This window comes from Triplophysa rosa, linkage group LG22 (assembly GCF_024868665.1).
Source record: "Triplophysa rosa linkage group LG22, Trosa_1v2, whole genome shotgun sequence".
In the NCBI taxonomy this organism is placed as follows: domain Eukaryota; kingdom Metazoa; phylum Chordata; class Actinopteri; order Cypriniformes; family Nemacheilidae; genus Triplophysa; species Triplophysa rosa.
Genome location: NC_079911.1, coordinates 6,122,732 through 6,148,199, shown reverse-complemented (window position 1 = coordinate 6,148,199; position 25,468 = coordinate 6,122,732). Strand labels below are relative to the sequence as shown.

The window sequence follows — 25,468 nt, the reverse complement described above, 5'->3', positions numbered from 1 at the left end:
AGCAAGCTAATGCAGAGAAACTGACCTCCATTTCCTTTATCTTTGAAAGGGTCTGCCACAATCTTAGACCAAAGTGCTGATCTAAGAACAGCGTACGCCAACAGCGCTGTAGTACAGAATCCAGTGCCCAGTCTTACAGGACAGTGTATAGCTGTGTGCACAGTGCAAACCGCATCTTATTTGCATTTCATCATGTTTGTAATTCATATGGCAGCGAACCTAACACCTGTCACTGTCAACACACAAGCCGACACGCACTCTTTTAGCACAGCCTCGGTACAGACGGTGAGCGAATGCAGACAGGGCGAGAGATCATTGACAGGGAGAAAGAGATTCGTCTCAGGATGGATAATTCCAGGCATGTCATGAAACATCACTTCTCCTCCTGTGGCCCGGCCATGCCAGCCAAATGATGGAGTATATTATGGTGTCATATAGTTTAGCACAGGGAGAAAATTTATTTTAGTGAAAATAAATAAAAAAACAGTTTATATATATTTCTTTTTAATTAATATAGCCTCCAGTGACTTACTGTTATTTAGACCTGTTTATTTTTTTGTTTTGTGTGTGTTTTAACATGTGTTATTATTCATTGCTAAGTGACTGTTAATCATTTAAAAATAATCTTAAATGCAATATTTATTTATTTAATATTTTTATACGTAAAATTGATGCATCTGTCCCAATTTCTTGTCGCTAAATAAGTATTAAGAAATAAATGTAAAATATTAAGTTGCGGTTGTCTTCAGTATTCATGCCTCTAGTGCCCCAGGGATGACTTATTTTTGTATGCAACACCCAGAAGCGGGTTAGCATTTTAGCACATCCAGTTCCATCGCCCCAAAGTCAATGGCCATTTTTAATGATTTTTTGGTTAAATGCCTGAAATAAGGTCTGTGGTTAACAAAACCTCTAAACATTTTTGTTTCAGTTTTGTTGTGTCATGTGGTTGATACATTTTTAATTTCACTGCAACAAAATCAAGTCCCGCCCTATTTTTTCCCTCATTTCAGAAGCCGCTGCACTTGGATATACATCACGAGACAGAAAAGAAGATAATTTATTATTAAGAAGACTTTATTGTCATTGACCCACAAAAGGTTACAGAATTTTGTGAAGTTTTCAGACAATGGACAGTTCACCCAAAAATATAAATTCTGTCATTTTTTACTCACCCCCGAGTTGTTCCGAATCTGTAAACATTTCTTTGTTCTGACGAACACAAAGACAGATTTCTGGAAGAATGCTTGTAACGAAACAGTTCTTGGCCACCATTGACTACCATAGTAGGAAAAATGACAATGGTAGTCAAAAGTGCCCCAGTACTGTTTGCTGTCCTACACTCTTCAAAATATCTTCTTTTGTGTTCAACAGAAAACGAAATGTATAAAGCAATTTTTCCTATACTATGGTAGTCAATGGTGGCCAAGAATGGTTTGGTTTCAAGCATTCTTCCAAATATCTTCATCAGAACAAAGAAATCTATACAGATTTGCAATTGGAACAACTTGAGGGTGAGTAAATGAAGACAGAATTTCCATTTTTGGGTGGACACTAAACTTCTCCTGAAGCTTTTAATCATTGACGTGTCTGCAAAACGTATTGACAAATATCCAAGATAAGAACCAGCAAAGCTTGTCCAGTAAGCAATTGAATTTAAATCCCATAAGCCACTGTTCATTATTATTCATTTCATCCAATTTATTATCCACATTGTGTTCTTAATTGTATTTATCCAATACAGTAACATTTCGGCATCACTATAGAACATGAAAACAATATTATCTACTGGTGGCTGAAACAAAAATACTGTGATAAACTAGCAATGCAACAAATCATAATAATACAGGCACTGTAACGTGTGTGCACATGAGAGAGCGTGGAGGAAAGCCACGCATGATGCGTGATAGAGAAGAACAAGGCTAGAAATCACAACACAATCACACGGTGACCACAGAAGTCAAAAATCACCTGTAGGACTGTAGTGTGGAGCTCCACACTGCCATAAAACATCACTGTCAAACCAAAGGATTCCAGAAACAACAGAAGAATAAAACCAATAATAATCACTGTCGTTATTTAAAAGTGGAAAGTTGTTTTTCGTCCCACTGATCTGCACATCAAGGCAGGAAATAGGCTAATGAAAGCCTCTGTACGCATGAACATTAGAGGAAAGAAAGCCTTCTGGCAGAAGATGTTCTGTTCATAGTCCAACAAGCAGCGTTTAGAATGATCAAATGCAGCCCTTGAAATTCAGATTCCAGCTCCCCGGCCCGTGCATTGATTTCACATCCGGATTTGTAAAATAATTAAGAAACGTGTAAATCACCTATAGTTATGTCGTATAAATGCAAGTGAAGCAACATTTTGACCCATTCAGGTATCAAATGTGACCAAAGCAGAAAACATCCAAAAACAAATCGTTTGCGATTTAAACATCTATTAATATTTATAACAGCACGCAGAGCAGAGTCTGTAAAAAATAATGCCTCTCATCCCATCATGTTACTGTATAATCGAAACACGGCATGTCTACTGAGATCGTGTTTTAATTCAGCAGATTTATTGCAATCGTTTGGTTTGTTAAAATCAAGTCTGTCGTTTATTTCGAACTATAATTCTGCTAAAATTCCATTCAATACGTACGCTACATGAACATTAGAAAAGTTTCGATCAAGACTCTATATTCAAAAATGACACGTCAGCATTTTCATTGTACTGCTGCATCTCCTTTGAAAATTGTGAGCATAAAAATGATCATCTGCTTGACTTCGTGTCGACGATCAAAACCACAACACAAAGGAACGAGAACTGAAGTATAAGGTTTGAGGAAGGGCGAGGACGCCAGCATTGCTGGTCTCACCCCATCGTCCTCTAGTTCTTTAGCAGCATGGGCATCAGCTGCCCGTTACAAACAAATGCACTGAGATTTCATCCTAAATACTCGACACTAACTTGCCAGACGCCATTGTCTTTACGCAGGCAAAAAGTAGAGCTTTACAAATCATTGATTAACAATGTTTGACTTTCTGTTGCCTCTGCAAGCATAAACCATTTGGACGTCACAAAAGTGGCTACACGTCCGTGCTAATGCTGCAGCTCCGGGTGAACATTTCCCTCATGGTAACCGAGCGGCTGAGGTTTAGTTTGTGGTAACTGGCTAGGGGTGTCGGCAGCTGGGTGGGTAACTGAGTGGGAAACTGTGTGGGCAGGGGGGTGGGTATCCGAGCGGGTAGCCCCAAATCTTGTTGATGCACGCTGCGGTAGCTAATGCGTTCGCCGCCATTCCTCAGACCCTCCGGCTGCTGCAGGTAAAACGGCAGCTCGTAATGCGTGCAGGATGGGCAGAAGGTCTGCGAGCGTGTCAGTTTTCGAGCCGGTGGAGGGGTGAAGAGGGCGGGCCCATTGAGGGCGGTTGCCACGGGGACGGTCGCCGCCAGGATGTTGTGGTTGGAGTGGACCGGCGGCAAGCGAGACGTAACCGCGAAGTCAGGCTCCTCCTCCTCTGACTCCGACTCCTCCTTCTTACAGCAATAGTACTAAAACATGGAGTTTGGGAAAGTGTTGGTTTAAAGATGATTTAATATATGGTCACTGTCGTTTCAAAACCTCGGATGTCCAAATTTGCTGTTTTACAGGAGATGGAAAAAACTTTTAAAATGTTTAAATACCGTGTTGTCGAAGTTGACAAGCACTTTTGAACACTTTTTATCGGTTAGATATTTGCAAAACCCAGTGACAAACACAAAGGGTGACTAATAATAACGATTTATTGCAAAAAAAATCACAAATAATGGAGATACGAGGTTTCAGAAGAACAGCAGCGACATTATTGTAACAAATTATTCGTTTAATTGGCAACAAAACGCCAATGCTTTCCCAGCCCCTTAGATATAAAAGATGACATTTTATACCATGATATACCGTACGTGATGTTACAGATATGCACAAATCATTACAGGTGTATTTGTGTTTGTCACATTTTAGTCTCCTACCAAAAGGTGAACTGAATTAAAAAAAATGTATTTCTCATATTACTAGATGTAACTTTAGTGTTAGTGTTTGTGCAGCTATTGGCTTCAAAGGGTACATGGTGAAACCCTTTGAGAGCTAAAGAAAGAGGCCATGTCACTCCTTTCTAAGAAAAGAAAAGGCAGCAAATCGCAGCATTACACCTACAAAAGCGAGAGTGGCAGTGCTGCAGATGAGAAAAACATACAAAAGAGCAAAACAATGGCAAGAAATGATATCTGTGAGCAGTGTTGTGCTGCCCTCGAGGTCTCACCTGCAGTCTACAGTAGCACAGTACAGCAATAATGCACAGTAAGATTACTGTAGCTAGAATTCCACCTGTGATTACCACTGTCCCGGCTGTCATTCGAAAGGCTCTCCATCAACACCCTGTGAAAGAGAAAAATACAATGTATTATAGAGTTAGACATTGGGGCAGATTTAAAAGGACAGTTCACCCCCCCCCAAAAAAACATTTGCTTTTCTTAGTTCTAGTGAAAATACATCAAGGTGCTTTTTTACATTCAGTGAAAGACCACACCCCTATAGCAAAGCTCCCATGTATTATTGAAATGAAAGGGGTCTCACAGAAGGAGTGACGCAAATATTGCTAATATTGCATTTTGCTTCTCATGTGATTGCATTCCTGTTGTGCCATATTTCCTTTTCTAAATGCAGAGATTTTAGAGTTAGAAGGGGGGAGATATGACTTGAAGATATGATTTCTGAAGACTGAATACAGCATATAAACTACTCTCAAACTTATTTATTTATTTGGTTGTTGTTATTTTTGAAGTTTGACAACCCATTCACTTCAATTGTGTAGAAAACATCCTTTTTGTGTTTTCCAGGAGGAAAATCATGCAGATTTGGAATGACAGATGAGGTCATTTTTGTCTTGATCAAAGGTAACCCTCAATATCACTATGTGTGCTATTGAATTCCAATAGGTTCAAATAAATGTTTCAGAAGATTGTTATGGTCATTTTGGCGTGATAAATGTTTCCCTGCACCTGTGTTTAAAATCCTCATAGACGGTGTGATGAATGTGAATGGGCAGAACAAATGGTAAAAGAGAGAGAGAGAAACAGAACAAATGTGGCGATAAGGTCAAAGATCCCCACTGACCAAGATGACTGATATAAATGAGGACATAGATACTATCAAAGAAGGTCAGTCAGTCAAAATGTGGATGATGAAAAGAGAACTAAATCATTTTTAATTAAAGATCTTATTGACATTGAGCAGATACTTTTGTGGAACGCTTGGGATAAATGCACCATTCTGTAATGACGTCTAATGAAATCTTTGATAAACTAATTAGAAAATGTACGAAATATTTACAAGATCTTCATTCTGCTTTGTTACTAGAAATATTTAGTTATTTAATATTTAATATATTAGTTTTTCACTAATATTAACTAATATTAATATGAACTAAATATAGGTTTATAACCAAACACCCGAAGTTAACTTCGGGCCAGGCACGTACGTCCGATGAAACCGTCATCTAGAATTAAAAAATGGATTACCCAACCTTGAGTTGAAACTAGGGATGCACCGACATGCAAATTTTGGCCGATAACGATAACCGATCATTCTTGAACATTGTAAGCCGATATCCGATATATTTCCCGATATACAGTATCTAAATATTAATATAGCATTTTCCGAGACTGAAAATTATTTTTCCCCCCTGAAAATAATGTACCAAGCCCACTTTACACTAATTAAAGATTCTTTAACTTTTAAACTTTTCTGGTATAATGTTTATTTCATAAACTAATTAAAGATGTTCTTCCAGAGCAACCCAGAAAGGTGTTCTCATTAGCCACAAGTCTAACAGGTCTCAAGACAGAAAGCATTCAGACAGCAGTCAGCTTCAAACATTATGCTTTTGTTCCTTACACATTCATAAATATCTACATACTACATCAACAATGTTTTGCTAATAACAGTAAGTGAATGATCACGTCAGAAAGACAGTACTGTACTGGATTTTAACTGTTAACTGCTGCGTGCAGCTGAAGTGGTTCAACCAGAGGAAATGATATATAATTTATCGGCTATAATATATCGGCCTAAATTTTATTATCAGACGATACCGATAACATTAAAAATGACCATTTATCGGCCGATACCGATATGGACGATAATTTATCGTGCATCCCTAGTTGAAACAGCATTTTTTAGAGTGTAGGTGGTTATTTTTAGAATGTATGCTATTTGCATGATGTACCACCTGAAACGATACATTGTAGCCTCAATGATTTCATATCCATCTGCCTCTAAATATCACCTGAAGTAAACAAACTGTGGTTTTATCAACGTCACATGTGCAGTACCCTTCCTGCCAAAGTACCAGAACAAGCGACATTGTGCTGCTGGTCAACGGTCTCTGTTTAATTACAGTGCTCTTACAACTGCACACTGGGATTAGACATGAAAGAAAAGAAACCGCCGCTGGAGTTGACAGATTATGAAATAAATGGTAGAAGGTAGTGAGGTAAAATGAGTATTAATACCTAACAACCCTCAGTGAGACAAAGCAAGGTCAACTGACCCTTAAGCCTTATTCAAATGTCACCGTCCTTTGAGAAATGAACACATTTACCTACTGAACCATGTGAAATGACACAAGTTGAACACATTCACATGTTGAAATAATCTTAAAGAGGGATGTAGAAAAGAGTTAAAAGGTTTAGCTGTATGTAACGAAGCAGCCAGAGCTCATGGTAGACCAATTTTGTCATTTCACACGAGCTGTAAAGAATATAAAGAAATCTATATTAAAAAATGCTTGTGTCATACATTTAACAAAATGATCCCTCAGAAGTTTACCAGGTAGTGTACCAAAATAAAAAGCCAAAAACATCCTTGCTAACCAAATTCGAGCCGTGGGCCGATTTTGAAGCCCGCCACGCTCCAAGTGAAACAACCTTAAGTCAGCCTTGTTCAGGTTGCGAGAAGCACAAGCCAAGTAATCTCATGTAATGGCAATAAAAGCGTAATGAGCTTCATCTATCTTATTCCCTCTATTGGTTGCTCTTTAGACACGAACCTCCATCAAGCTCCTAGATGAATTGAACCCCGTTGAGAATAAACCAGGAAGCGTAATGCACGTGCATGCGGGAGTCCTGAGGGGTGGACACACAAAACGCTAATTCCTGTACTTTTCACTAATAACGGGGTATAAATCTCTGGAGTCCACTGGGATTTGAGCACATGGATGCACACCGGTCGCATTTGCTCTTTAACTCTCGGCCTCATTTAAACGAATATCTGACTGCCTTGACAGGCATCTGTCTCAGCCAATCAGCAGAGCTGTCCTCAAGTAGTTTGTACCTGCTCTCAAAAATCGAATTAGGCCTTTCTAATCTGATTCCACCAGTGGCCGAACGCAATCGATCGATCCGGGTAGGAAATGAAACAGGACTGGTGGTTTTCATTTGATTTGCGAAAAAGGCAGTCAGGAGACGCATCAATCGCACGTCGGGGCTAATGTTTGATACTGGGCTTAACAGAAGCTAGAAATCAGTCGCTAATGACGTTGGCGCACCATTGACGGCCTTGTTTATGACCGCTGACCTGTAAAGATCTGTAATAATGTGAGTCCGGGATTGAAAAGGGACGAATGAATTCTTAGATTTTTTAATAGGCAAAGAGTGAGGTGTAAACACTATGAACAATGCTGTATTTACAGACAGAGCTCACATGAACACATGTAGCCGTAATTCAATGAAGGCAAACAGGTTATGCATTAGTGCGGTGCAGTCTGTCTCATACACCTCTCAGGGGAGCGGCTTAATTTGATAACCGCATGAAGAATATGCTGCCATATCACATGTAGCTTTAATTATTTACAACACACATGCTTACGCACACACAGTGAAGATTGATTGTTGATATTATTAATGGAAACAATAGATTTGTAAAGATTCGCTCATCAAATTCATCAAAATCATTTATTCACCCTCATGTCATTTTAAACCTGTATGACTTTCTTACTTCTGCTTAGAGACTTAGAGAAAGATATTTATAACAACGCTGGTAACCAAACAATGTTAAACACTATTGACTTCCATTGTATGGACACAAAACCATATTTCTCAAAATATCGTCTTTTGTGTTCACAGCAGAGAAAGAGTCATGCAGGTTTACGACAACATAAGGGTAAATAAATGATGGTCGAATAAATTATATTTGAATTAACATAAATTATGAAATTTTTGAGTGAACTATGTAAGGAAAAAGGTCTTTAAATTGAAATATTCATGTAAAAACACAACACAGCTTTGCTGTACGGTGAACTGTGCAGCATACAAGCACAAAGCAAAAATATGACGTCATAATACAAAAGTACCAAAAGCAAACTTGTGTGGGATGGTTATGTTTTAGAAGCCTTTTTAAGTTACGAGTTGTATTGCTCTTTTCTTTGCAACTGTTTTTAAACAAAGTCGAATGGCTTGTTCACACACGCTCTTATTCGGCTTTAAAGGGGTCGTATGGCGTAAATACTTGTTTTTCTGTGTCTTTGGTGTGTTATAAATTGCCCATGCATGTACTGTAAAGGTCCAATTCGTAATTTTTTGGAAGATCTATTGACAGAAATGCAATATAATATACATAACTATGCCTTCAGAGGTGTATAAAAACCTTACATAATGAAGCGTTATGTTTTTATTACCTTAGAATGAGCTATTTTTATCTACATACACCGCAGGTCCCCTTACATGGAATTTACAGTAGCCCTAAACGGACAAACTGCATACAGAGCGCGTTTTGTAAATACTAGAGATGCACCTATTGCAATTTTCTTTGCCGATTCCGATTTCCGATTTTATTACAAGTGAAACCTGCCGATTCCGATTTTTGCCGATTCCGATTTTCTATCCACAAACTATAATTGACAGTATACTGTATATAAAACCATATTAACTTTTCTTCAATACACTTTTTTTTTTTCATTGAATAAATGATTAAACATTACAATTTCCCCTAATTTCCCCAAATGCAGTTCTCCAAGCTGCATTAAATTACAGAATCTTCTCTTAAACACTAAACTCTTAAATTGAAGAACTCTGTGACTGAAAAGAAGTACAAATAATAAAATATAACTAAACATGTCACTTAATTTACCTTTTTCATTTTTGTACTCCTCTCACAAAAGTCTAAGATAACAATAAAATACTTCAACTTTATTCTCGTCTGTTTCTGTTTATGAAACTAACATTGCTTTATTTCATTTTTTCTGAAATGTAAAATAAATTGTCTTTATCTTGTGTCTGTAGTATTAAAAGAAGTGGGTTGATTTTTGCTGCAACTTCAATAAAAAAGTTAAAAATCTTATGAGTGAATTCTACTCTAAAGATGTATATGTATTTGCAGTTTTTTGTGTTAGTAAAGAACTCAATCAGATATATATCACATATATTGGTTGATTTATTCATTTTTTTATATTTTGGATTTTTAAAAACAAGCAGAAGTCGTGTTGAATGTCGTTTTACCTAAGTGAAATAACCACAGTTTTAACATAAGACAAGCAATCAGGTTGAATGGAATTTACGTTTGTTTTACACAGAGTGAACGACTTCAACATGAGTTTAGCATGTGTCAGAGTTTAGCATGATGCTAATAGCATCACTGTTAGCATACATACCCCATGTAGACGGAGCAGCGAGATGAACTACAGTGCACCTTTTTGTCTGTACAGTACATGAAGCGTGTGCACGCGCGTGCAGTCAGCGGACATGAGAGATGCGTGTCAGTCAGCAGAGACTCGCGGTCCGGTGGACCCACATGCGAGTATAAACGAGCCGTGAAAGACAAGCTGTGCGCGCGCACGTTTACATGTTTACTTGCGGCTTTGAGTGTACTGACGGCTGTGACGTTCTTGCCCGCCTCACGGGCAACAGAAGATCGGCTTGGAATCGGCTTGAAACCGTCCTAGCGCGCCTCCGTGTGTGTATATCTGCCTGTGTTGTGCACGTCAAAATGAAATAATCTTTTTATTTAATTGGCGGTTGGCAGTAAAATGAAATCACCCATATTGCATGTCATTTATTATTGCATTAAGTAGGCTGTATTGTTTTAAACAGCATTTGTTTATTAATCTACTTTTAAATATGTTATTCATGAAAGGTAGTATTCTATATGTAACCGGTCGTACTCGCCCCGCTCTGCGCGGGCCTCGAACCGGCGTCGGTCCGAATGGGAGACGGGCGCTCTAACGAGGAGGCTAAAGACCGCAGTCTCTAGCGTCTGTCGCTAGAGCGTCACTGTTGGTCGGAGAGTGAGGTTTTACACACTGCACAGCTCTTCACTAGCTGGCCTCCGTTACATATATACCGTTTTTACCGTTATTATGTGAGGTAAAATAAGTTTAAATCAAGAATGTTTTGAAATTCACAACATTTCAACACAACTTTTTCTCACGAATTTAATCTATTGGACTGTTGAAGGTAAACGTCATATTATGCGACTACGCATTACTTTACGGAGAGCTTACGAACTAGCTACGTTCTGCCTTAAGACCAAATGGTGCAACCGAATAACATACAGATTTAGTTACAAACTAGCTAGTAGTAGTTACTAAGCCTCTAGTGTGGACTATACGTTCATGTTTAAGAAAGATCTTAGGAATGGCTGGTGCAACCCTACCCTGATCCTTCTGCTCGCGATGAACTTCCATGGTACACAGACAGTACACTGTCACGAAGCGAAGAGGTTAGCAGCTGTTCAGCTAATAGCACTCAGACTGTTTGCGTCAGTGCGTCAGCGTATGACATCATATTAACGCGAGAGTAATGTTCTCGCGTTACTTTCAGTGCATTCGCTAAATGATCTGCGCAGCACTCTGTAAACTCCTACACGCATCTCAAAACTGCTTCGCACAACAGAGGTGGCCAGATAGGTGGCCATCCATCATTCAGGGGTAGCCATGGCCACCCATGGCCACCATGTAGCTACGCCCCTGCCTGTGAGAACTGCAGTAGTGCTTCGAAAGGGAGGGGGGAGCGGTTGAGTGAGCCGTTGCTTGCAATTCGCAACCTCACCACTAGATGCCTCTAAAATCTCAACATTGCTCCTTTACATGTAATATATGCACACATTTTATCATGAAATTTATTAAAATGCTCTCTGAATCGCTTTATTCTGATCGGTCATTCTCAAGTCAGTTATTCCTGATCACGCTGTTGTGGATTATTTTATGACAACTGGGTAGATGTATATATCCCCAAGGGATTGAAATTCCAACCCGCCAACCTGACAGAAGCGGTTAAAAGTCACCTGTGGCAGGTAGCCTATATGGACACAAAATCACTTAGACATTTCGCAAAATATCTTCTTTTGTGCACCTTTATGAGTCATATACAGGTTCTGAATGAGGTGAGGAAGTGATGATTTTTTGGATGAACTATCCCTTTAAATAGCCATATTGTACAGCACCTGTGCATACCTGACAAACATAATAATGTAAGGTAACTAACTCAACTGTAAAAATGAAAGAACCTCCTAGCAACAGAAAAGCACATCTGCCATTTTTTAAGCTTTTTATGTTTATTTTTTATGTTTAGATTTTTTTAGACCCTATGTGTACGTTTAATGAGACCACAGGTTTGTTTTGTTGTAAATTGTGTTATGATTTTCTACATATTTATTTGTCCTCCTAAAATGCTTTTTTTTTAAATAGCCCATTGCGCCTTCCAGCACTCTAATAGAGCATGTCACATTTCCCTGTGTGTGCTTTGCTGTGTAAAGAAATGAGAAGGCATTTCCATAATGTATGGCAAGTCCATTCACGTTACAAAATAATACCACAATCTGACAGGAGACATGAATACGGAAACATAAACCTGTAACAAAGGTCGTTCGTGTCTGCATAAGCGATAAGACTGTGATTCAATCCATTGTGACTCAACACAGAATCAAGTACACTTCAAGAGAGCAATGCACTAAAAAGCGTAATGCACCTTGCATGCACAATGAGGTTTAAATATGTATGTGCCACCTTGCGTAGTTTTCATGCTAGTAAGTGCTGGTCTAACATACATAATCATGCTGAAGAGACGTTACCACATTAATTACAAAACAAATCCATGACTTTATACAAGAAATCTATTTTCATTTCTGACTCATGCCTCAAACTCAGTAAAAGCACACTGCCATGAATAACTGTAGTGCCATATGCTCCATACATAATCTTTCTATTTGTGGTTCGTGAGAAATAAAGCGTTACCCTTGGCAACCCCACGGCTACTGCACAGGCCTATTTGACGAGTCCGTCGTGAGTGCATGTGCGCTGAAGGATGGGGCCTGCAGGTATGCCATTATATAATACATTCCCACACTAATAAAGACATACATATCTCCTCACGCCTTCTCTTGAGTCTATAACGACCTGATGTTAAACCATCATCGATCCAAACGTATGGCAGCAGGGACTTGTATTCCCATAACCAACGCAGATTTTTCCTAATGTAAGGAATAATATCACAAACACATCCACACAACAGCGGAAAGAGTGGATTACACAAAATGTGCAGTAATGCATATCTCATGTAAATAAACCAAAGCACGATTCAATGCCTCTGTGTACTGATGCAATGTTTTATATATTGGTTTGCTCATGCAATTGGACACAGTATAACAAAGTTAAGGAAACGAACTGAGGAGACGTGGAATAACACACAGGCGTAACTAGTTCCGCACCTTTGTGATATGACTGACTGAATAATACCTTAAATCGTGAGGTTTGTTGAAGGGGTGTGCTTAATTTTGCTAAGTGGTAATATATGATTTTATATAGATTTATGATATATTAAATGGGATAAAAAATCCCATAGACTTACGCTGACGGTGGGACCGGATCCATACATGACTGTATGGGGCCATAATATCATAGACACTGCATGGATTTATTTTTACTTACAGTAGGTCAATAATTAATACATGAAAATTCTGTCATCATTTATTCACCCTTGTGTCAATCAAAACCATATGAGATTATTTTGAGGAATGTCTCAGTGGTTTTGCACCATACAATGGAGGTCAATGGGGCCAAAGGTTGGTTGCCAAAGTTCTTCAAAATAATGTCTTTTGTGTTCTTCATAAGAAAGAAAGTCATACAGGCTTGGAACGACATGAGAGTAAATAAATGATAAAATCATTTTTATTTTTGAGTAAACTATCGCTTTAACAACCAGCACACCATAAAAACAACAGTACAATACATTAAAAGCAATAATAAAACCTTAGCATCAAACAGCAATGCCCTGGCAACCACCCACAACATCCTATGACAAAGAGTTTTGCAAAAACACTTTTCTTCAGAAAATGTAAAAATAATTTTTCAAGATCTAATTTAGATACTCATCTGATCCTAAATCAACGCTTTTGGAACTCCTGTTCAATCAGATTTGATAAATGACATTAGAATAGTGTTACATAACATCACTTTGGCACAAATAGTCTGTTGGTTCTAGTCTTTACGCCCTCTTTCTATAAAAAGCGAAATCCTGCGAGGACTCTTAAAGTGGCATCTTATCACCATGGAAACGGCAAACAGGTATGCTGTCTAAGTGCTTCCCACCCACACACAGTCAATCTCCATAATGCTTAAAAATGGCTGTAAATTACAGGTGTTCTAGCGTTTTATCCATTTAGTGCTTAATTATTGTGTCGTATCATTAAAGTATGTGCGGCGTAGATTAATTAGACACTACTAATTCCCTACACCACAAAAACAAACTTTTGTATTAGATTTAAAGTATGAAACTCTTTTTACACAAACACATCATCTGTCTTTACTAAATTCAACCAGTCCAGAACCTTTCTTATTTTCATGTTTCAAGTTTAGCCTGGCTCATGAACTAAAGGTTAGTCCCAATACTACAAACTGTTATGAGATTACACCCTTGTTAAACAAGATTACACCCTTGTTAAAGTGTTTTTAATAAGAAACATCACTGAATTGGCCTGCTATGGATTTAAACAAACCCCTAACCCGAAGTATTCAACTTTGGTTCACGTTTCTTCACACACTGGACAAGCACACCTCAAATCCTGTAGCTTGTCGTGGAGGTATGTTGTTACTTTTCCAAGCAACTGGACGTTTACCTGACAAACGATCATGTCTGCTGACCAAAATATCATTAGCGTGGGCTCTTTTCTCAACTTTTTAGCAACCACCAACCAATTTTTATAAGCTAAATGTGGACTGCATGATTTACCTGCCAACACTCCAACCTTGTTATACTGTGTACCTCTGGGTGCCTGAGTCATCTTGTCTTTTCTGCATTTGCTGAACAGCGCTTACCATCCCAAATGTATAACTGTCTATTTATAACTACTATATATTACTAGAAAGACTGTGCCTTGAACACTCTAAAGGGCAGAGCACTTAAAGTGAGTACTCTGAAGGGTGTAGGGCATGACTTTAAATGTGCACGTTGAACACCCATGTGATGTCACTTTATTTTGAATCTGAATGTTATTTTGACCACACAGAAGCAAATCCATACACTGTAAAGATTCAACAATATATTGTTTTGTGTATACACAATAAGATAGGCCTACCTGATATACACAATAGATATCTGAGTGTTTGCACAAAATATGTCAAAAAGTTTTCCCAACCTGCCAAAGTTCCTAGCATGCATGTTCAATTTAGAGGTTAATTAAAATTAACTTTATTAAAAAGATTGCTTGACCAATGTTTTCGTCTGTCTATAGTCTGTTATGTGATTTATGTTATGTGATTTACGTATCTTTTGAGTTGGTTGAGATTTTTTAAAGATATTTTGAGATTTTTTATTTAAGTTGCCTCAAGTTGTTTTAATTTAGTTTAGTTAGTTCAATCTTTGTCCATATATAAGATATCAAAGATATTAATATTAACAAGATGTGGCACTGCCGTTACAATGAATGGCAAGGAATGCAATGCTCAATATGGCCGCTCTAGCGAAGGAAGTGCCGCCTTCCAGTAAAACGAGCCAATCGTCAATCAAGAAAGACTGGCGATTCTCTGGGGCGGGCTCTCGTGAGGCGCTTGCCAGCCTGTGCGCATGCACAGATTTTTAGCGCAATTTAATCTTAGCAAACCAAAGTTATGATACAGTTTTTGTCATGTTTAATTATTTCACATGACTTATCGCGCCGCTTAATCGTTCCACGGCACGATCCATGTCAGCCGGTACGTAAATGGTTTTATCTTCCACCGCAGGGCTGATAACGGAAATCTTTAGAATGTAAACACAAATGCGTCACACGGTGTCTTGGTAACACAAGAGACTGAGCTATAACGTCTCTGCATGCATTCTATTAGCACGATTTTTCAGAGCCGAGAACAGTTTGTCATCGTGCTGTGTCAAACTGTAACCGTTTCAGACCGTGCTTAGAACGGTGGAAAAGCGCTTACTGTTTTTGTTGTTGTTAAATTGTTGTCCTGCTGTGAATTGAATGTTTGCAAATACTTTGTATATTCAATTCAAAATGTATTCTACCTGTGACGTTTGGTACAGTAAATACAAGAACAACAAGATAATGTGTGAACTACTTCTCATTGACACTCTATGAATGCAAAAGAATGGATTCTAATTCCTGTAACATCCCAAATAAATGTTGTGTGTGCCATCGTGTATGTGTATCGTATGTTGTATGTGTATCGTTTTTCAGCATGAATTGATCCTTGTTAATGTTAGTTGATTTCAATACAGTTGTTTATGCTAGTTCATGGTGCATTAACTGATGTTAACAGGTACAACTTTTAATGTTAAAAATGTTTTAGTAAATAATGAAACTAACATTAACTAAGGTTAATAAGTGTTACCAAATTGCCATGTATTCATTTATGCAGAACATGCTTCCGAATAAATTTCTGCACACCACATTTCTGAAGGATTTGCCTGAAACTGTACTGTAGGCGATTGTTTCAACTCTTTGTTGTAAGCTTGATTTTGTGCCGTCTCTGTGTGCTTGAGAGAGAAAGATTGAGGTGGATATTAGGGATGGGCGATATTATATCGTTTGCGATATACCGGTAGAAATTCCCCACACGATAGGAATTAGTCTTCCCGCGATATAAACGATAAATTCTAGTTGATGACGTATTTCTTTGTGAGACCCATTCACAGCTCATTATGTGAAGCGAAAACGGGTATAGCGGAGGGCGGACGTGAAGCTGAGAAAGAGTTTGCACTAAAAGCTCTACATTTCGTTTAGGTTGGCACTGTAGATGAATCCGAGTTAATGTTTAGTTTCACTTTCGTTTTATTTAATTCGTTTGTTAAGTATTCGTTGATAGCCATAATACGTTACACCACAACATTTAGTTTGGCTAAAAGTATTTATTTAAACATTCGTTAGATGTTATGCGCGCGTGCGCAAATGGTTTAATCTGATTTCTTGCCTGTTACATACAGGATGAACGGAGCGTCTCGTGCGCAGCTCGCGCCCACATGTGCTTTCATAGCGACACAGCACTGCTGCCTGTTTACATACAGTACAATGCGAGTTTGTATTACGTTATTTTAAATACGTTTATGAGCGTATAAAAGCATGGATTATCTAATTAGATTTCTTTTATCCACATTTTTCTGTTCTCTTTCTGTAGCCCGAGTCATAGACAGATTCAGTGTATGTTGCTGTGAGAAGAGAAGGTTCACACAGTTCAAGAGAGAGTGATTGACAGCGTGATGCGATCGATCGTTTCCACCCAACAATAGAATATATACAGTTTTAGGTATGACATGATGTGTTTATTGAGCTTTAGTTCATTTAACTTTTCTTTACTACAACCTTTTGAAGTCGAATCTCACTATTATATTTTATATTTACAAAAATACTGTAGGTATATTTTAGGAGCTGTTTGATTTGGGGTAAGTTTTACTTTTTGATAATATTTGTTTTTCTGAGGGTCTAGACTACATGCAGCTACTATCACTTGACGCAAAAAACAGCGGTGGATGGCGTTATGGATATATCGTCATTTTTATCGTTATCGCAACAAATACCAGGAAGTATCGTGATAGAGTTTTAGGGCCATATCGCCCATCCCTAGTCGATATACTATAAGGCAAAACCATTTTTGCTGCTGCCATGTACGTAACCTCCAGCCTTCCTCCATCACCATGAAATGGATAAAAGTGTTTACAGGAGTTACATAAAAACACTCTTTTGTGAGATAACACAGTCTGTGTGTTTAGACTGAATCCTGTAGAGCAGCTGAGCATATCTTCTTTCCTCCCCTATCTTTTTATATCTCTGCCTGTTCGGATGGAAAGCGGCCACTTCCCATCCAGAATCATTCCGGTGTTTCGGAAGGGATTCTGCTGCTGTTTCTCATCTACTCTACCATCAGTACATATTTACGTCTAGCGTCTGTGGAGTCTAGTCTCCTCTGTGGAGAAGATGTGTTTCCTGCTTTGAAACCTCCTCCACACCAAAAGCTGTGAGAAATAATCCATTTTGTTATTGCTCTGGGACCACCTTTATTGTTTCCCAATTCTGTTTAAACAGTTTGGGGGAGGTGATAACATCAGCCGTAATGTTGAAACAACCCAGTCTCAAGGCAGTTCGTGGCGTAGGCACGAAATTTGGAATCTATTGATTCGTGTTCATTGACACGAATGTCCCATTTTTTTCGTGTCAGTCAGCACGACCTTTTTTCGTGTCACTCAGCACGATTTTTAATACACAGACCGCGTGTGTATGTACAATAATATATTTATAACCTGATATCAAAAGAAGTCGTACACATTTTAGGAGGTGGCTAACCAACACCCTCACCCCAAACCCTAAAATCACAGCCGCAAAGGCTAATTTTGCTAAAAACGCAAGTTTCACGAGGTGGCAAAGCAACGATAAATGGCTACCCTAACCCCGCCCCTAAACCTAACGTCACAGGGGCAAAGTGAAATCATTACAAAACGTATGAATAAGATCGTAGGAAATAGTAATTCACACGAATGAGCCACCTTGTAAAATAGGTATGAATTCCCATCAGATTGCCTTGATATATATATTTATACATAAAAAAAAACCACGTATTAAAACACATTAGACTGAAAGTCGTGCTGACTGACACGAAAAAAGGGGGAAATTTGTGTCCGCGAACACGAATGAATAGATTACAGTTCGTGACCATGTCACGAATTCCCGTGAGACCGTGTTGGTTGAAAAGAGTCTTTGCTTCGTATTGCCATAGAGAACGCAATATCTAGAATGTTTATATTTTAAAATGCTTTGGTTATTGTGTTTATCCTCAGGGCAGCAGGTGCAACGAAACCTCATGCTTGTGTCTGCGGTCACAGGAAGTGACACGGACTTGTGGCAGGAGACAGTGTGGGGGAGGGGGTTTGGGGGAGGGTGAACAGTATAAGACATAAATGAACGTAGAGAGATGTTGTGGGAGGTAGATCAGTTCTGGAGTGTTGAGGTACGACCAGACTTATGAAAGACAGATAAGACATTGAGTTCCTTGGAAAAGCATGACGCTGTGGTTCCGAGAACAGACCTACGCTTAGAAAAAGAGAGAGGCCATATGGTTGAAATAAAGTGTAGTCCATTGCAAACACTTTACAACACTGCTATAATTTAAAAAGCATGACTTTAAGATATTACAAATCTTACACATGATGCAATAGGAAGTCATTATTACAGACTGCCTATAATTATTCATAAATCAGCCTGCGAGCAAAATAAAATCCTTACAGTCTAAATGAAATGCTTGTACTCTAAAAGTTTGCTTCAAGTGTAACATTATGTTTAATTCAAGTTAAAAATGATCGAATCATCCTGGCTATATTTGGTTACACGAACAAAAGTTATTTACAGTCAAAAATAACTCCTTACGGGCGCAGTTGCACATTTTACAGTGTATAAAGCAGTTTATAGTCTTGGAGAAATGGGTGGTTGCCTTCAGACAAAAAACCGCATACAGTGTCCGACACGGACATAAAGTTCCTCTGAAGCTGACACTGTGAAATAGACATGCTTTGTCTCCGTTATTCATTGCAATGGGGCATCTTGCAATTAATGTGTGTGACAGGAAGAAAGAGATGTCACGGGGGAGGGGGTAAAGGATGGAGAAACGGTCATGGCTGGGGGTGGAGAGAATTCTTTAACATTATTATTGAGAAAATGCCCATCCCCCTATATGTTTCATTTCATCACTGAGTCCCCTTTCACCTTTCAAGAGGTTATGGGAAATCACATCAACCAATCAGAAGGAGGGTAGATTGTGGAGCTACAGTATTGGACACACACGTGAGTCGGGACATACGGGTTCAAGGGCTTTTGATGTTTGTGACATGATTTTCCATGCTTTAAAATGAGCATGAGTTGAGGTGTATGCAAAGATGGGTACATTAAATAAATGTCAGCAAAATCTCATATCAAGCGTAAACTTTTGTTTTAAGAACCCACCAAAGCAACCAAGGGTTGTCTTTTTGGATGTGTCTAAGTATGACCAAATGGAAGTTTAACGTTAATGTTACGTTAATGAGGAGATTGCACTTCACTGAACTTGATAAAGTGTTATTTACTTCTGCCAAAGGTTTTATGTACAGTAAATTGTGTAAAATTACAAAGTTAAGTTCAACTTAACTCGCATTCTAGCATGAAGCAGTCACCTATGTACGATACATTCATTGTGTGTAGCATCTACAGATTTTACGTCCAGTTAAATTAGCAGTTCAACTTTCCATAACTTCAGCACCATGGACAGAGAACAGTTTCCTAATATAGCACGTGAACGCATTAAACGTAACGTACGTGGCAACGATTTCTATTCACGGACTAAAAGAGGGGTAAAATAACATTTGTAGTACCAAACCAGTATTATAAACACATAAATCGCGTAAAATTGTAACTGTGTCGTGTGGTAGCCAGCAAGGCAGTAACTTACCTACAGAAAGGTTAGAAATGAACCAGAGCACATTTGCACAAGTGACGAGGCTCGGACGAGAAATAGCATCTATTAATTGTAGTTTTAACCAGTTGAACTGTAAAGGAATCCACGTGATTGACGCCTTTCGTTCACTTTTGGTGTCCAAAACGGGATAGAAAAGGCAATAAATTAGTCGTACTGCCAGTCGCAGGCGATTAAGATGTAAATATTTCTTCAAAATGTTCCGTATTTCATTTCCGTTTTTGTGGAGTTTTCAACATTGTCAATATCCTGAGTTCTGCATACACATTAATTTTGGGTAGAAAAACTTGCAGCGGTAACCGAATTGTACAGGTGGTCCTTTACACGAAACACCGTCGTTAATTTGCGTTACCTGCGATACGAAGAAGTGGTCGGTAACCGTGCCGTATTCCTCCCGTGAGGTCTTTAAACGTCCTCAACTGCAACGCGAAAACCTTCGCAGCTCCATATCACAATGCGCCTCAGGCTTCATGTATACTAGAGATGTGAGTGCTTTCTCGATATCCTTCGTCTCCTCGTGCGAGAAATGACTGTGGACCGTGACAATCTCCGCTCGTGTTCCCCGAGCTCTCATGTGTTTGGTGTCGCGCGATCTTTTCCTCCAGATAATTGCCGCTGTTTGTCTCGTGCAGCTGAAGTCCGACGTAAATCTGCCAGCGCACACGGAGTGGGATGAGACGTTTTTACAGTTCCGGCACTGACTGACGATATGCGGCTATCAGGAACTGTGATGTGATTTCAACGAATCCAGAGAAGCATCGTAAATTCATCACAGCTTTCTGAGGACGTTAGGATAGATTTATTAAGTCGCTAAAATATTTGTATAAATGTGTGGGTTGAACTTTACAACAGTGTTCACGTTGCTGTGGGTTTAGCTACAGGAATAGATACTGAGTATAACTGAAGCATACTTATTAATCTGCCAAATGCATATCTAAATTTTACACATGAATAATATTAACCCAAATAATAATAATGTACAACGTATACATGGGAACTGTAGTGTAAAACTTCATAAAATACATTCTGACTGAAAATCATGCCAATTCGCTTTAAACCAATCAAACATCTACACGTCACAGACCGAACTCGTGAATAACTTTAAAGAGCACAAAACATAAAAGCACAGTTTGCGAAGTGTGATTAAACATTGAACCACCAAATTAACCATGGTTTTATTATAGTAAAACTGGAATAACCATAATTTTTATTGTTTGTAGATTTTAATTACCATAGTTTTACTGTATTACTACAGACAAAACACTTTATAGGCCTACTTAGTACATCTAAGTACGCTTTGGGATTTAATATATTTGCCAAATATTTATGTATATTATATTATTATCAGTGTTGGGCAAGTTACTCTGAAAAAGTAATTAACTAGATACTAATTACATATTCAACAGTGTAATTAGATTACTGTACAAATTACTCTCTCCGAAAAGTATTTAATTACTTATTACTAATTACTTTCTATATCCTACATCAACCTTGATTAGTTAAGTGATTCAAGGATAGACATGAAACGGCTCTTTTAATACATTCAAATAAATAATACAAAACTACATAAAGTAGTATCCCTTATTATTATATATTATATTATATTTTTTCAATATGTGACATGTATGTATATATTTCCAACAATTTCAAATCATGTTTTCTTTCTTATACTGATGTAAAACCTCTTGTTTTATTGTACTCCACAATTCCAGCGATCTATTTAAAGCTTCAAAGTCAATATAAGCCTAGTTATCCTAAATGTAATTTCTTATTAAAGCTCAGAAACTGTTTTGACGATCATAAATATCCTATTTTACAGAACACTTACATCTATTACTGTAATATTAGCCACATTTACAGGTGCCAAAGTATTTCACATCAACCGTTTTCTCAGGCACTTCAAAGAAATCCAGTAGGCTGTTTGTGAAATGCGATAAAACAAGTATGTAAGCCATATTTCTATTCTTCATTGATTGCTGTTTCCCGATTTGCAATTTGATGGAACCAGCAGCTGTTTACGGTCAACAGGACATATAATTCTTCTTTGGAGCGATGAGCGTTGAGAATTCCTCCCACCCTTACAGTCTCCCTCTCTCTCACACACAAAATGTTGATGTAGGTTGAGGTTCTTCCGCAGATGATCATGTCAGCTTCAGACATTTCAGTCAAGTCATTATCTGTTGATATCTGGGACTGAAATTGTTGTGTTGATGAAAAAAAAAAAGATAAAGGCCAAGATAAGCAGGAGCCCTTCTGTAAGTCTTGCTCATTGATTTTGGCCAACATGATAATGACTGGTAGGATACACACAGCGAGTGCCCGTCTATAATGTGCTCCTGTTCTCCATCTCTATGGCCACAGAAAAGATGGTGCATTGACTGCGGTCTAATGGTGGTTAATGTATTCTGCTTAGACGGCGTCTTGATTGTAATTCAGTGTAATTGAATCGAAGAAAATTAAGAACATTAATTTCTCCCCAATGAAAGACATGTTTCATTTACAGTCTGAAAATGAATAATTCCCCCTAAACCAGCCACAATTACATTCTGCTGTATCTAATAAAAATATATTTCCACAGCATGTCACTTTCTTTTTGTCTCTTTTTCTTTATGAAATGATAAATGGAAAGTTTTTAAAATTCATTATTGATCCTATGGTGAGAATTGAGCTATATGTGTTATGAAAAGCCTGTGTATTATACAAAACCTGGGGTGGTTTTGGTATTTTACCCCTTCTTCACCTTGTGTCTAATACATCTCTCTTGTGATGTGGACAGACAGCTCTGCGTGTGTGTGTCTTTTATTGAAAAAATAAAGGCAACTAAGCATTGTACAGTTAGGACGGTGCAATAAATATGCTTGTCAACTTTGCTTTGTATATATCTTTTATTGAGCCTGGAAATACAGTACGTACCTCTGTAGACTTTTTGGAGCGCTACAAAATATGTCAGGTACATATTGCAACAGTTTTGATGCGTGTCAGTGTCACGATTTTCCTCTGAAACGATTTTATAAATGTTTATTATTTACAAAATGAATATTTTAGAGCACCTAACCCCACCCCTACCCTAAACCTAAACCTACCAACTCTCCAACCACATAAACACACAACAAGAAAATAGTCAGACATGGGTATTTATTGCAAACGCTGACCAAAATCAGTTTAAAAGCATAACAAACAGGTTGCGTTGCGTTTCGAGTTTTCTAAAGCCGTACGGTATCGTTGTATGTTTAAATCACTGACGATCGCGCTCCAGTTATGCACGCAGTCAAGTTTGAGCGCACGTTGAGCGTATAGCTCAAGGTTAGTGTGTGACGCAATCGGAGCAGGACAGCCAATGAAGGTTTATAAGTGATGACGTAATGACGCAACCAGTCACAATACACACATGAGCCAAAGCCATTTCTCAATCGAATGCTGTCCGGCGGCAGTTTTGAATTTGTGTGCAACTGGATCAAAGTTTTATGGCGGACAGTATGAAAAAATCTAACAGTAAAATATTTTGGCACAAATTCATCTGTGACTTCATAGAAGATAGCTTGACAAAAACATGGGTAGATTGCAGAGGTGTAAAGAGTACCTGAAAACCATACTTAAGTAAAAGTACAGATACCTTGCAGTGAAAATTACTCCATTACAAGTTACAAGTCACCAATTCCAAAACGACTTCAGTAAAAGTCTTCGAGTATCTGATTTTAACAGTATTTGAGTATTTTACTCATACTGAATGTAGGCTCAAAGCAGCACTAGTCCTCAACACTTAAGAGACACGTCAGTGAAAAACAAGAAACAGTCGATTCGTGAGGAGAGCAATCGCATTTATTTTCTTAAATCATAATAAGACTGAACACCTCAAAATTGCAACAAATCATGGTCGACACCATAACCTACATCTATTACAAACACCCAAGTCTCATTTAAGCTCAAGTGCTCATAAGTAAGCCAACATTCTTCAAAAAGGTCTCTTCAATATAACGGATAAATAAAATAATGTTAGGTAAAATTAAAAAGTCAATGCCAGCGATTGTCAACTACCTGATAATGCACTCGTATTCACATAAAGAAGTAAGGGCAAAATTAACAAGAAGTACCTTCAATGCCCTTATATGAATGATTCTGTAGCAAAAAATAAACTGCTGCAAAAAAAAGATAGGTGCCATGCAAAATGTAATGCGTAATTGCATTAGTCATTACAAATGTAGTGGAGTAAAGAGTACATATACTTGTTCAAAAATGTAGTTAAGTAGAGAGTAAAAGTTGCTAATATCTTTAATACTCAGTACAACTACAAAGTAGCCAAAAAGATACTTAAGTAAAGTAACTAAGTACATTTACTCCAATACTTTACACCACTGGTAGATTGTATGACATGGGTTTAACCCTTTATAGGGCACTCATTGAAATACCTGAAATTCAAAATTTAAACCCTGGAGTGTTATTGGAGGTTCTTACAAGACTTTTGAACTTTTGTGACTGAAAAGAAAAAAAAACATTTCCATGTTGAAAATCAAGGTCAATGAAGTTACCTTATGGTTCCTCATCGGTCTATGGTCATTTCCACCAAAAAGTATATATATTTAAAATATACGACACATATATAAAATATAAATAAATACATAAAACATATATAAACTTAATATAATATTTATTTAGGAACATTTTACTTTTATTTAGGAACATTTTTTTCTTTTATTTAGGAACATTTAGGAACACCAACACACACTCAAAACAGTAACAGTGGAGTGCAGATCTACTAACAACAAACAATTGACATATAGATTGTAAATGTTTACGTGTAAAATCTTGTATCGTCTTATTTTAATTCTCCTTATTTTCTGCTTTTTAGCCATTCTGAGAAATGTTTTAACTCAAGGTAAACACATTTTAGCCATTTAGGTTTACCGAAAACAACTTGCACTGACATATCATAAACATGTCAGTGCGATTGTTTTGTCTGCACACAGTAATGTTTTTTTTTTGTGAAGTTTGTTTTTTCAAAAACGACTTAAACATCCCATTTTAATTTAGGCCTAGTTCAGGTTTAACCTAATCCCTGTTGGGGAAATTTGTTTTCTCTTGTCTGTTTTAATTTATCTTCACTACCATTTGTTTGTTCTCCAGACAATTTCCTTTCTCTTCTCCAGCATTTGTTTTGTGTTTACTTCTTTCATGCTCCTTTATTACTATCACTCAGACTTCCAAATCTGTGAAAACCTTGCTGTATAACTCTATATGCATGAAAGTCTTGAGTCTTGCTTTGTTTCTTAAAATGTGGCTAGTGAACAACCACCCAGAACTCCTTACAAAACATACACTGTAACAAAACAACACTGTGAATTTTGCATGGATGAACATAACTCCCGTTTTCATCATAAAATTCAAAAACCTGGTTACATCTGTTGTTGTGACACATACAGTAAGTCAAACAACAGGCCAGGTTTAGTGTGTCATAGGCCCGGTGGTCTGTTTCTCAGCCCACAGAACAGTCACGTCTCCGGAGCACCAAAAACCCCTCTGGCCCTAAAA

At 37.9% G+C, this 25,468-nt stretch overlaps 1 protein-coding gene across 2 annotated transcripts; it reads right to left on the bottom strand.

The window, feature by feature from the left end:
• Positions 1 to 1,065: 1,065 nt before the first annotated feature.
• On the bottom strand, positions 1,066 to 20,702 carry fam163ba (family with sequence similarity 163 member B, genome duplicate a). Of its 2 annotated transcripts, none has more exons than XM_057321967.1 (3): positions 19,919 to 20,702; positions 4,286 to 4,401; positions 1,066 to 3,539 (listed from the first exon to the last, which is right to left on the bottom strand). In XM_057321967.1, the coding sequence occupies exons 2-3, from the start codon at positions 4,376 to 4,378 to the stop codon at positions 3,075 to 3,077; spliced, it is 558 nt and encodes a 185-aa protein (XP_057177950.1). In that variant the 5' UTR covers positions 4,379 to 4,401; positions 19,919 to 20,702; the 3' UTR covers positions 1,066 to 3,074. The 2 variants fall into 2 exon arrangements, with proteins under 2 accessions (XP_057177950.1, XP_057177951.1); XM_057321968.1 differs by having other exon boundaries at positions 20,295 to 20,702.
• Positions 20,703 to 25,468: the final 4,766 nt, after the last annotated feature.

Bases quoted from the DNA above. Each gene is read 5' to 3' on its own strand.
- fam163ba (XM_057321967.1), bottom strand. From the start codon at position 4,378: ATGACAGCCGGGACAGTGGTAATCACAGGTGGAATTCTAGCTACAGTA. The intron at 3,540-4,285 runs GTGAGACCTCGA...TCCATGTTTTAG, and splicing joins TGTGCTACTGTAGACTGCAG to TACTATTGCTGTAAGAAGGA.